Here is a 14,052-nt window from a genome sequence, read left to right as displayed (position 1 = left end):
ACTCTCTTTCTCAAAATGTCAGTATTCCGTGTTCAACTTTATTTGCCACGATTTATACCTATTAAATAATAACCACTGAGCTCTGAATTACGCTTATCTGAGAAGTGACACATTAACAACAGCAATGAAAAACAAGAAGTAATTAAAAAAATATCTGCTTTTTATAATATACAAGTCTGATTTTTTTTTTTCAATCTAAATGGGATCAAACATAGGTGATTTGTACCAACAGATGTACCGATATAGTGGCGTGTATAGGAAAAAATAAATAAATAAATAAATAAAGTAGAGATGAATGGGGACTTTCCATGAATGGAAATGATTTTTGTTTTATAAAACGAAATCTCCTACTGTAGCTTTGTGCATACCGGTCCATTAAATAGTGATTTCTATTTGCTGATGGTGCGCAAACCACGTTTGATACACAAAAACATGATTCTGTTGTAATAAGCCAACTCCCAACATGTGAATGTCTACCGCAGAGGGGGGATGTGCTTACGCCAACCAACAGTTTCAAGACCATTTTTAAAAATAATCTAGCGTTTTAATGATTATGGGTGACGGGGATTGAAGTGCAGCACTTTAACCTATCGATATTATCATATAAATAGTATTTCCATTACTTCTTTTAATCCTAGCCACGGGGAAATTACGGTTATGTTGATGTGTTAACCCCTCCCGCTATTTCTGCAAGTGGTACAGTCCATAATGTGAAGCGGCACCGTCCCCCTCACTTCAGTTTATGGTTAGTCCGTGTCCACTCTTACTATACCGGGGGGCGTCTGACGGCTTCAGTCCGCCGTGCGAAGCGAGATGCTGGAAGATGCATGAGGCGGTGGGCTCCTGAGCATGGTTCTGTCACCAACCGAGAAATTAAAGTTGGTAATTCCTTATGTAAATATCTCATCAGCAGTGAACACGCATCAGCTCAATCCGCATGAGAGAGAAGCTTCTCCGCTGATTTTTTAGCCGTAATTTTGAAATTCTTTGACGGCTGAGGAGCAGCAGCCAGAACACACAGGGCAGAACCAACACCGCGGCCACTTGACAGGTGCCGTCGCCCGGCTCTGCGAGGAGAGATGCCGCCTGTCCAGAGAACGATGTCTGATCTTCGTAGTCGGGCGGAGGGTACGTAGAAATGTTTTTATCTGTTTTATATTTTCGAGACCAGGCCAAAAAATTCTTCTATATTACTACCTTCTTCCTTGCTAGAAGGCCAGCCGACAGCTCTGTAGAAGTGCAGTAACTCGCTAGCTAAAGCCGTGATTAACGGTCCCCCCGAATAGGCGTAAATAAGACCCGAGAGAAGAGAGGGTGGGGCGTTTCGGAAGTTTTCCTAGAGACGTTGAAGGGAAAGAACTCTTTCAAGTTAAATGTAACCCTTTTGTTAAATTAAATTAAATTAAATTAAAGTTAGCCTAAAGTGAAAGTGATAGAGGAGAAGGCATTTCTAGACAAAGGCGTTGTCAAAGTGAAGCCGCTGAAGATTGCACCTGACCCCGGGACAAGCCATATCCTGCCTCTTAGGAATCACCCCATCATCTCAGAAAACAGATTAAGTTATAGCTTACTCGAAGTAGCCACAAGTGTCCAGCAAATGGCATCTACAACTGTGTGGGTCTAATAATACAGCCATTGTGGTTCAGCTGGGGCCCCCCACTCCTTCCCTGCACTAGGAACTTTCCACTGCATCTCTATTGTGTTTGGCAGGGAATGAAGATGCAGATACATGGGCATTACTTAAGTGATTTGAATACTTGTAAAAGGATCTGTTTACTTTAGGACAGGAAATGCCACTTAGGTTTAGGCATTTTAGGTTTAAAGATGTGTTTGTCTTTCCAGCAGAGTCCAAACACAGAAATCTACCTACCTGCTGCAGGTGTGCAGACTTGTGCACCTGCAGCCAGTCTTTAAATCCCTGCAGTCATTCATTTGAGGCTGACACTGACCTCTGACTACTCAGGGCTTTGGCTGAATTTATCTGCAGACATCAATAACAAAAACCAATTTTTTATGATGCCTGCTGAAGTTTCTGTTTCTCTTCACAGTAAATGTAGCAGCACTGTTGCCACTTGATTTTGAAAGGCTTGGGCTTGATTTATAACTGCAGAGGTCTGGGAAATATCTCAGTCTGAGTTATTGCTGTTGAGTATATAATTTTGGCCCCTAAGGCAGGCGGCTGGTCTTGTAAAGTGAATTAAAATGAACTTTTTCTAATTTGTTTTTGTATGCCTCTAGATGAAGTCGTTGCGTAACGTCTAAGGCCACCTTACTATACATATCATCTGCTTTGTAATTTACCAGCAGTGTTTTGGTGTAAGTTTTATGTGTTTTTCAATACTTTTTTTTTTTTTCAAAAATTGGCCTTAGTGCTGTTAAATATGCAGTTGGGCGGGCCAGAACTAACCCATCAGGGATCTAGCTGGCTTTGCAAAGTGTGGAAATCTTTAATACTGCAATTTCTTGATGAAGTGCATTGTTAATCCTTTTGAGTAACTTGCAGAGTTTGTGAGGGTTTTGTGCCTTTCTGCTGTGAAGGTACATGTGCTGATATTGGACTCAATGAATGTGGAAAACTGAAATACAGTTTTAAACTTCATTTATATTTATTAAGACATCTTAGGTTGTTTTCTAAATGGATTGCTCATTGAATTGGAAAAAATATTTAATGATAAGTTTTTAAAGGATTATGGCTTCACCTTATTTAAAAATGCCATTTGTGACCTAGGTGGAAGCTTTCAAAATGTATTTCTTTACACTAAAGAACGGGAGGAATTTGGAGCGACGCTTCCTTATGCGGTGGTTTTATCATTCTGGCCCACCTGAGATCAGTTTGGACTGCATGTTGCCCACGAACTAAAATGAGTTTCACACCTCTGACTCTCTAGACTGAGCTTAAAAGATTCAAGCATTGGGAGTTAATCATTTAGCTGCTACAGATGAGTTAAATAAAACTTTGATCGACTGGTGATTTTGTTGAAATGTTATCATCAGTTCATGATGGTTAAGGTTGGCTTTCAAAGTTTTGTGTACTTCTAAAACTGTGCTAATAAAGCAGCAAATTAGATTATACGATATTACAGCAGAATACACTGGGGGTAATAATGGGAAAGAAAGCATAATTTCCTAATGGTTTTCTGAAGATTTAATTATTGAGCATCTCTCCACCATCCAGATACAAAGCTGCAGTGTAAGTAATCAGTGCACGCACTGAATGCCGGTCCACATTCCCAGCAGATGGTCTTGAATTGTAGAGGTGAATTTTGTGTGACAGAACAAGTTATTTGCTTGTTCAGAGATTTGTCATGACTGTGTTTAGGTTCAAGTGTCTCCTTCGCTGGATGAGGCTCTTGTCTGTTTTGCTTGATTTTATCTTTTATTTTCTATTTAATTTTTTTTAGCCCCTTGAAAAATCTTTGGTTGTCAGTTTCAGCCTCTGCAGCTTTTTATAAACACCGTTCACGTGTAGCATGTCTTCAGGCTACATTTATAAAAAATCACTCCGTACACTGCAGCCTCAGACACTTAATATTGGAACGCTTCAGAAAAGAATCGCTTTCAGCTTGCATTAAGCTTATGATCAGCACTGTGCAGCAACATACTAATGACTAACCTCTTGCTATTGATAGGTTCATCTCAGATGTTCTCTTGGCTGAAGCTTTGTTCCTTTTCAACAGCTTCCTTCCGTCCTTCCTTCCTTCCAACATCATTAGATTTGTCTCTGGGGACTTGCATGCACTTCTATGGAGAACAATTTCACCCTCATATTACACTTTCCTTGTGCTAAAGTGTATTACTCAGTAGTTAGACATAAGGTAGCACATTATTATATTCCAACCAGCCCTTTGCATGTCTTTGTTTACATCCAAAGGTACAGCGGTGCTGGAGATTTCAGGGTTTTTTTTAGAAATACTTAAGTGAGAACATTGCATATCATTTTTAGATTTTTAACTATCCATCTAACACAGTGTAAACTTCAAACTTTGCTAAACTGCAAAAATCCTCTTTTTCATGGATGCCTGGACAGTACACTTTATTGTAACGCCTATGAGAACACACACACTAATCATTTTAATGGAGATGAAAGGCTTTGGATACAGGCCTCAGTGTTTGTTTGGAACTGAAGGAGCGTTTAGGCCTGGAAATGGCTAATGATGTCAGACTTAACAAGCAGAGAGCTTTGGGGGCAGACAGTTATAATTAAGTAAAAATAAATTCCCGTCTGCTTGCAAAGCTACCAGAAAAGATGACTGCCGATAACGACAATGAAACTAAAAACTATGTGACTTTTGCGAGTCAGCATCCTTCACAAAATGTTGCACAAAAACTAATGGTAACTAAACCGAAACTGAACATTTTCAAAAAATAGTGGGTTTGCAAAAGTTAGCAAATCCACGCAAACTAACTGAAACAAAACTGAAAGGGAAATTAAAAACTCTAAAGGTGATTTGCTTGGTGATAGTTTTGTCTGTTGGTCCTAAAATGCCACTTGAGGGCTGGTAACTGTAACGCAATTTGTCATCCTGCGCAGCACAACAGAAATGATGGATTTCCACTGAAGAGCTTGTGCATTATAATGGTAGAAATCTAAATAATTAAATACAACGAGACTGTATAAAACTGTTGACCAATGCGGAGCCTGCTGCAGTCAGAAGAACAAACACATGAATTATGCAGCAGCTATTGCTGTCACCATTACACCACCTTTTTAGGTTACAAAGAGCAAACAATTAAGCTTTTCACTTCACTTGGCTCTGTGTACACTCTTATCCGCCTGCTTTGGGGGAAATTTCTTTTCAAGCATCCTTCTCAGTGTTGGATTGGATCACCTCCTGTGCTTCCAGGTTGATGGCCTGTGCTGCTTCTGCTCTTGCATCAAGTATTTTCCAGCCTCATGGCTCCATATCCACTTCCACTGTTTTGCTCAGTCATGCGTCTGCTCAACAGCGTTTCTTTCAGTTGTTTTTATGAGAGCCTAAGCACACTCCCCACCCTTCAGTTTTATATTTTAATCACCACTGTGCATCAGGCAGGCTTCCATCTAGAAAGGGCAGCCCTCTGCCAGGCTTACCACCTAATCCATCAGCGGCCTGTCCGTCAGCCCCCTCTGTGCTGCACACTCCCCAGTCTTGGCCACCACGTGCAGCCCCACTCCTTGTCACTCTTCTCTGCTGTGCTGTGGAAACATCCGAGATCACTGCCAGCCTGTTCCTCATGTGTTGCCAAAACGACCTTATCTAAGACAGTTGGGATGCAGGTGACGTTAGTGCTTATCAGCACGTTTAATGTATGATCCTACAGAGACAGACAGCCACCGGCAAGGCACCCAGGGAATACTTAATTATATATATCTGTAGAAAAGCTTTTTTTAAGCTTTTTATAAGCCCAGATAAGTGACATTAATATTTGTGAGGATTTACTTTCAAGGTCTTTTAAAATTTGTTTAGTGTTAATAGTAATAACTGTGCCAATAATAAATCTGTGTGTGTGGAAGAGACAGCCAAAAAACCTTTATCAAAATGTAATTTTAATAATTATTTTGTCTTTAAAGATCAGAAAATCCAGCATCAATTTATCCCCATGAGGAGCAGCCCAACATTTGTTGGAGCTTTTATTTTGAAAGTCTAACAAAGCTTCCTGTAAAGCTTGATGGTCATCAAAACGTTGATATTTGTATAATAAAGCATCAATTCAAAGGCTATTAAGGTGTTGCTCTTATGAAGAATAACAGCAGTTTTGATTTGCTTTAAAGCTTTTGTTTGTATGGCCTCTGACTCTGCTGAAAGAGGACGCACTGACCCCGATTCACAACCACAGGCCAACCATTATGAGGTTTACTGAATATTTATGCTTCAGCGGAAAATCTATCACGAAAATATGTTCTTAGCACAAACCCCTCTGAAAGCCTACAATGTAACCTGACATTTACCACCGTAGAAATATAACTACACGTCGGGTTGATGTAGCCTGTAACCATAGTGATTGGCCATTTTCAGTACTCTCAATTCCTCCTGTGCATTTCCTGCTTCTTTCTCAACAGTTTTTATGTGTTGGAAAGAGAAGATATAAGGAATAAGCAATATAAGGAATAATAATCAATATAAGGAGCCTGGCATCATTAGAAGTCAGCAAAATCCTGCAGGGAGAGTTCCAAAACTTCTGAATGGATGTGAGGGAATGTATAAAGGAGTGGAAAAAATTGAAAGACTCCGGGGAAAAAAACGACCATGAATGGAGACCCAGAAGTGAGTTTCTATCGGCTGGCACTGCGTATAAAACGCTCGGACATGACTACAAGGTAACACATAATGCACCACGCACAAGCATAAATGCCGGCAGTGACACTGGCCACCTACGTAGCTTAGGTTCACAGCAGAAGTCTAAATCAGGCCTTAACCAGGTTTTATGGTCCTACAGAAGTAGCACCTTCGCTGACGGTACATCTGCCTGTAAGCAGGATTGTTGTCAGATGGAGGCAGCGCACAAAGTAAGTTGTACAGCTGGTCTGCGGGCCACTTGCTTGTGCTGTTGGTCTCTCAACCAGCTGCGGAGAAGTGCGAAGTTTTAACATACAAAGAGCTGAAGTGAAATCGAGCGTTAGAAAGAATAAGAAGTGTCCACTGCAGCCACTGACTGTGCATTTCATGCTGTACTTTTTTGATCTTTAAAGCGTTTTTTGGCAGTTCTGTTGCCCCTTTTCTATTTGAGCCATTTGTCAACCAGTTTATATTCTGAAGATGTGTACATCATCCACTTCCAGCAATGTGCAATCAGGATCTTTTATCATTAAATTTGCTGTGAGTGGCAGGAGCTTCCCAAGTAAAAATGCTAATTTGAAATGTTTGTGGGTGAAATTTGTGAAATTCAACATTCATTTCAAGCTATATATCACACATGCAGAACAAAAGGGTTTTTATTTGAACAACACAAAGATAAACCTTTTTTTTAATGTGTTCGAGGCTCAGAATTAAGAGTGATGTGATCGCTGATGGTAAAATTATTTAAAAAAACTCAAAGTGCAAACACTGTAAAACATAAAAACGTGGATGAGCTGATATAAGTTTTGTGGGGATTTTCCCAAAGCTGTGAGACAAGTAACGCATCAAAATTTTGGGGGGAGAAGGAGAATAATAGTTCTTCAGCTCTCATTACCTATCTACTAGTTAAGAGTGAGACATTATAGCCTACTTCTTCTATGATCGAGCTATCTTTACCTCTCTGGCATTATCCACATTTTTTTTTTTTCAAGCATATGTGGAGCAGGCTGTGTGCCCTGTAGCATTTCAATAAGACTAGCTAAACCTCGGCCTGTCTGAATAGTTGTAATAGCATGGGGAGGGAGACTGGAGGGATTGAAAGCTGCCAGTGTGCCTGGTGAATCACTGGCTGATAATAATGTGGCACAACACGCCACTAAATCCCCTTCCTGGGTTTGCTGGTGTGTCATATCAAGTGCCCTCTGGCTTCTCTACCCTATGTGATGGCACGGGACACATCCTGTTCTCCATTTTCCACTTCATGTCCTGCCTCCATCACTAACCTGCAGCCAGTCTAATATGTGTTTCTTCAGATACTCAATTTCCCTCACCTCAATGATTCCTCTCTGTCTGCAAGGCAAAGTGGATGTGGCAGGTCACCTTGAGGAGGAATGAGCAAATGGATGTTCCCACTAAGAGAGAGATTCAGAGACTAAGAAGTTAGAGTTGGGTCTTCATGCAGAGACGCAGACTGTTGTAGTGTTTGCTGTATTTGTTCTTACGTTGATATCAGGGAAACTCATGATCTAATGAGTGCAGAAAGGGCATCATTGATGAGATGTTGCAAAGCCCAGTAAGTGTTTCACTTGGTGGTTTCTTTTATTAGTTTTGTTAATCGGGGAATTAATCATTTAGTTTATAATATGTTAAAAAATATTTCAAAATGCCTCGCTGCTTGTGCAACAGACTATCCAAGAACTGAAGTAATACAGTTTGATGTACCCTTATCAAAGGGAAGTATCTGTTATATGAATCTGGCTCCTGTAAAGCTGAAATAATATTATGTTACTAAACGTACTGTTTATGCTCTTACGAAACGAACGGCAGTACTGCAAAAATTATTATCAGAGTCATTCTGATAGCTTGAAAAATAAAAATCTCCATCCCTGCCAGCCTTTTGGTGTGAAGGCCATCAAAACCAAAACTATGCATAGCATTAAACTAGTGGGGTTTTTTTTCTACTTGGAATAGGAACACTGGTTATGTGAATGTGATGGTCTTTATTTAAGTTATTTCTACTTGTGGTGGTGCATTTTAAAAGCAAAACATAATGCAAAACTGACCAAACTAAGTATTTAGCTTAATATTTTGTGCTTATATTACCCTTGGACTCTGTCAGAGGACCTTTGCATGATACACAAGTCAAAATAATGCTTTTTTATCTTCTCATCTTATTCTAAAATTAAAGCGTCTATTCACCCAGCTAACTTACTTCCCTTTCCCCCTCTCTTTTAACAGCAGGTGGGCGGAGCTTCTGTGCTCACAGGTAGAGCTGTGTACTTTAGATGACCACATTTGGCAATTTGAAGTCTAAGCTTCTGGCTTACAGGGATTACTTGCACATACACTGACCTCATAATTTGAAAATGGCCTTTTTTGATGTGAACGCCCACTACCATAATAGTATTTGTATGACTAAAAATAATAAAAAGCAGCACAATAGGTTCAGTTATAAGACCAACTACAACCACACTTGGATTCAGTGTAAAAGCCACTAAATCGGTGATTTTATGGTGCCTAATCTAACCATCTGCTGAAATTGATTAGATCATTTGATGAGCAGGTTAGCTGACATCCTGATCGAACCTTATTTACAACTCACTGAAAGCCTGCATTGCAAATTTATGCTTGTAGAGGACCTCCATTTGTCTCATTTTTTCCATCAGCTATAGATGGGCAGCAAATCATTTTTCACCTTGTCTTTAAATATGAAATAATCTGAGATACCTAAAGCCATAAACTGTGTCTGTTTTTCTGTCATCGTAAGTTTTTGCTGTTGAGCAGAATTTTGTGCCCCCGGTGTGTGAAAGTGTGATGCACACTCGGCTGAAACAGCAGGAAAATTGCAGCTAGCCTGCGTGTGCCAGGAGACAGTCAGTGTGACAGTGTGACAGTAGGATGACGAGGTCAGATGAAGAGGTGTCAGCGGGCACTCCACAGGAAAGCAACACCATCAGTGGCTGGGAAAATGAAATTCTCGCTGCCCTTGCGCCCCACTCAACCATCCCCCACACCCTCCTCCCATCCCCGAGAGCGCGTTCGTTTTACGGCAACGATCTCGTCTCTGCTAGGTTTATGTTCAGCTAGGTCACAGTAATACATTCGCAGATTGATGGTTAGTTTTAAAAATATATGTAAAAATTTACTGTTTTATAATCTGATGGACCTGTCAAAGTAATCCTTAAAATTAGCCCAAAGACAAAACCACCAACAATCACTGCTCATATTATTGGACAGTGGTGCGAATAGTGCATGAAGTCATCATTTCATGAATTTAATAAAAGCAGTACTATTCTAAATACTGAGATGTGAATAAATAACAGACAATAACTTGCATCTACCTACATTATTATTTCCTCAGTCACACTGAGAACAGTTGATATGTTTTGGACATGCGTCACTTACTCTGTGCACTAGATGACGGAGGTGGCGGTTTAGGCCCATCTCACTGGCACATCAAACATGTCACATCAGGTCAAATAGCAGCGCTGAAACACTGGCACAGATTAATTGTCATTACTCAGCCATTTGTAGATTAAAGCTATTTTTAGAGAACATGTGGCAGAAATTGTGTGGCGAACACTCAGTGCGGTTGTTGTTGCCTGTTTTAAAATCTGAACCATGAACTAAATATCTCATTATTTTGTAGGAGTTTCATTAATATTTAAGATTGATTTTACATTTGTTCAACTTTCATGTTTGGGCCACTAAAATCACATTCAGTCTGTGAACACAAAGCTTAAAGTGTGTCTTAGGATAATGCTAAGCAGCCATTCACGTTGTTTATCTTCAGGGAGAGTCCCATTAAACCTGACATACTACCCATGACACTACAGCTGTCAACTAATCCATCTGGTTTTGCAACATTAACATGAGCCAAAACTTGCCAGATCCCATTACAGCTTGTTGTTCCTGTTCTTGCAAAAAAACGAAAGTTTAAAGTACAGAAGAGCTATAGTTAAGAATAAGTAAAGTGTTTTAGCCCTTACAATTCATCAGACTACAAAAGGAGGCTAAATTACCTCCTCAACATGTCTTGAAGTTCTCCAGAGGCCTGGTAATGAACTAATCATTTGATTCAGGTGCGTTGACCCAGGGTGTGATCTAAAACCTGCAGGACACCGGCCCTTGAGGTCTGGAGTTCCCCCACCCCTGGTCTAAATTCATTCTAGCTACATACTTTGCTTACATCAGGTCTGATGAATTCTGGGACATTATTAATGGTTGTGTCGCTTGTTCAGTCTTGTGTCCAGAGACATTGTGTCTCTCTCTGTGGTTATTTAGTATCCTGATGCCTCTTTGTGGTTGTCATTGAACTTTGTTGACCTTTTGTTAAATTTTTCTGGTCATTTTTAATTCTGTCATTTTCCCATAATGATGCAGTTGTTTTGCATCAATTTGTTGCAATTGTTTTTTTCTTTGAAGCCTTTTTATGTCCAAGTGAGGTCATTTTATAATCATTTTGCATCATTTTGGGGTTGTTTTGGTTAAATCTCAGATTCTTAAAAAAAAACCATGTTGGCAGGTGCTTGTTTCAATTAAAAAAAACCCCCGAAGAATACTATAACTGAGTGACTGACAGTCACAAGGCCTGTTTCCTGTGTCCATTCCTTTAAATTTCATGGCATATGCCTCTCTTTTTTATCATTCATAAAGTCATACACAGTGGAAAGGTTTCTCTCTCTGCAGATCCCTCACTAAGCCGAGCAGGGCCAGCCCTCTGATGTCAGTGCAAGCCCCAGCTGCCTGTGTTGTCCCTGCACTATCCGTCCTACTGTAGCCCTCCTGAGCCTATGAGGAGCCAGACGGAGCAAAACAGGGAGGGGGGATTAAATCTGCAGCTGCCCTGTTGTTGTTGTGAGTGCTGGTTGCAGCATTGTGATCTGATAAGCGACTTATGGATGTTGCCGTTGCTTAGATTGAGGCAGTATCTATATTCCCCTCCAGCTCTTCTCCTCATTCACAAATGGCAGGAGATTGGGAGGGAGGGGGGGCTTTCATCTCTGGGGCCTTCGTTCCCATGAATAGACTGTAGCCGCTCTGTCTGCTGAAATATTTATGTGGCATAAATGAATCATGTTGAGATCTTTCTTTGGTGGCGATGAGCTGATATAAATGGCGCATTAGGCTCACTGAGTTATGAGACTGAGACATCCTGAAGTCCAGCGGTTTGGAACTAATTTGAACCTAATAACAATGGTAAATAGCCTCAGGTTAAGGTGAACAACGTGCAGACTGAGAATGCTGAACTCCATGTTCTGCCTCACTCCTCTAGCTGACTTATTTGGGTACTTGTTAACACGGTAGTCTGCATGTGTAAAGACAGAAGCAAACAGAAGCAAAGTCAGTCATTTGTGTGTACCCTGTGCTGTTTTTCTTAACAGAGCTTCTTGACTGGTTTAGCTGCTATTTGTCTGTCTGTATGGGATCAATATCCGTAGCCCCCAGCTGCCTGCCCCCACCTACCCCTGGTGTGATTGAATATTTGCTTGGGAGCCGGGTTCTGGCCAGGTCACGTGCCTTCTCGGCTACACTTTATTGACAACCCTTCGAGTCTCTTACGCTCATTATTCTTTTAGAACCTGTTTCTGGACGAACAAAAAGCCTTTTTACGTTTTCATTTACCTCTAGACTTCAGTGCACTCTTGCTGATTGACTAATGGGCCTTTCTGAAGAATAAGTCATAGATCCTCGTGAGTCATCACTGTGTAATTAAGTATATAATAGACGCTGGCCAAAAGAAGTTCCACAATGTAGCATAACTGTGATATGATATCTTGATAATATCTTTGCTACAAGAGATTCATTTGACGTCAAACATTAATAAGATACTGTTGCTAAAAATACATTTACTCCACAATAACTACTTCCATTTGATCATCTACTTGAAAACATGGATTAGTGCTATTTCTGTGCTATAATGTGCCTGACTGTCACAAGATGCAGTACTGGCTAATATACTCGACTATCAGGTCATTATGGTTCCTGTCACTGGGGCCGTTATGTGCATTTTATCTTTTTTTTGTGTTGACAGTCATGCCAGGAATAATTTTCCACCCCCCAGCACTCTTGCCTGACCTGAGCTAATATAGTACCATCAGGAGGATTGTAAATCAGCAGGGGTTGGGCTTATCGTTAACCTATCGTTAACAATGAGCTTCATTTGGAAAAACCCGGGATAAAAGTGAGCTCATATTCAAGTGTGAAAGTTGTATAGACGTATAGAAAATAACTAGTCTTGCCATGCTTTTAGTATCTTAAATATACAGAGGCGATTGAAGAGGGATTTTCCTTGCCTGTCGGTTTCTCTGTGTCTCTGTAACCTGCAGCGCTTAGCAATAGGAATACAGAAACAGACGGGGGAAGACCAGCGTGTCTTGGCCAAGCCTTTCTGGGCCCAGTTTTTTCCCACTGGGCACCCTCTCCAAAATACGTGCCCCCTTGTGACTATTGTTCCACCCGTCTGTCTGTTGGCTGACACAAGCAATAATCCTGGCATCTGGCCTGCATCCAAACTCATTACGACACTCGGTGGCATTGAGCCTTCCTCTGGAGGCTTTCCCTCCAGAGCTGTGTGCGAATCTCCTCCCACTGAGCTTTATTTAGCTCTTTGTTACTTTTTCGCCCTCTTTTCTTTCCACCCCTCTTACATTATTTTTATGTTCAGTGCTATGTGTAATATGGGGCTTCAATTAATAGTTGAAAGGTGCTGTTATAAACACAGATTAAGAATGATGCCCACAGTGAATATCCACCAAGTTCACTATTTATGGTCTCTGTATTAATGTCAGGGTAGTTGAGCCGTGACATGCCTGCAGTTAATGACATTAGTGCTGAGAAAAAGCACAGTGTCCACCAGGGAATATTAAGAGCAGATCCCACTGAGACGTGCGGCTGTGGTTCAGTACATTATCCGCAGAGTGTGTGTGTGAACATAAGGAAAGAAAATGAACTGGATATGTTGGGGGAGGGAGATCATGCAGAGGCCTCTGTGGAGTAGCTGGGAAAAAGTTATTTTAATGACCATCCCCAGCTCCTCTGGATTGTACTGTTGGCCTTGTGTGCTACTTTTAAATTTGTCCACAGTTACAGTTGCAATGCCACTGTAGTACAATTTCAGCGTTTGCATTGTTAATTTGACCCTTGACCTTTAATTAAAATCGTAATTTCAAGTATAGTTTTTGCTCCTGATGTGATCAAAAGCTGCATATCTTCTGATTGGACCCAGTTTTCTCTCTATATAGAGCCAGCTCCTTGCAACATCACCTCAAGTTGCATTATATTTTAAGGTAAAGACCCTACAAGAGCGAAAACTGCAATAATCTCCTATGAGCAGCATTGACAGTGGGAAGGAAGAGACCTTTTAACAGAACCAGACTCAGGGAGGGGCAGCCATCTAATAAGGCTGTGCAGAGACACAATGACATAACACAAATTATGGAATAGAGAAGTCAAAAGTTGCTGACATTCAGTAGTGGAATGCATCAAGAGTGCTTGATAGGCCAAAGTATTTAGTTTACCTCCCAGTTTGTAAAGCCTACCCCACCACTTTCTGAGCTACTTTTGCTCTTAAAGCCAATTAAAGTGTTCAACATGTAGCCTTTAATTGGATCAGGTGTGCATGAATAGTAACCCCATCAAACCCCTTAAGGCTCGACAAGAACAAATCTTAACTCTTCTTAAGACTATGAAACATTCGTGGAACAAACTGGCTGTAATGAGAAAACGATCCAGTAATAATCAAGAGACACTGCAAACTGTTGAGAGAGTCCAAGTCTAACATTCTCTGTCGATT

At 40.7% G+C, this 14,052-nt stretch overlaps 1 protein-coding gene across 5 annotated transcripts in view; it reads left to right on the top strand.

The window, feature by feature from the left end:
* The first annotated feature begins 267 nt into the window (after positions 1-267).
* Positions 268-14,052, top strand: part of atp8a1 (ATPase phospholipid transporting 8A1) — a 107,676-nt gene continuing 93,891 nt past the window's right edge. For 2 of the 5 annotated variants that reach the window (XM_031741477.2, XM_039620431.1), the window contains exon 1: positions 271-1,128. In XM_031741477.2, the coding sequence (XP_031597337.1) occupies positions 1,080-1,128 (49 nt within the window). In that variant the 5' untranslated portion in view covers positions 271-1,079. Of the gene's footprint in view, positions 1,129-14,052 lie in introns of all 5 variants that reach the window. The other 3 variants (XM_039620436.1, XM_039620427.1, XM_031741474.2) reach the window with 2 other exon arrangements.

Source organism: Oreochromis aureus, linkage group 2 (assembly GCF_013358895.1).
Source record: "Oreochromis aureus strain Israel breed Guangdong linkage group 2, ZZ_aureus, whole genome shotgun sequence".
In the NCBI taxonomy this organism is placed as follows: Eukaryota; Metazoa; Chordata; class Actinopteri; order Cichliformes; family Cichlidae; genus Oreochromis; species Oreochromis aureus.
The sequence above is the reverse complement of the archived record's forward strand: the minus strand, read 5'-3'. Positions and strand labels throughout refer to the sequence as shown.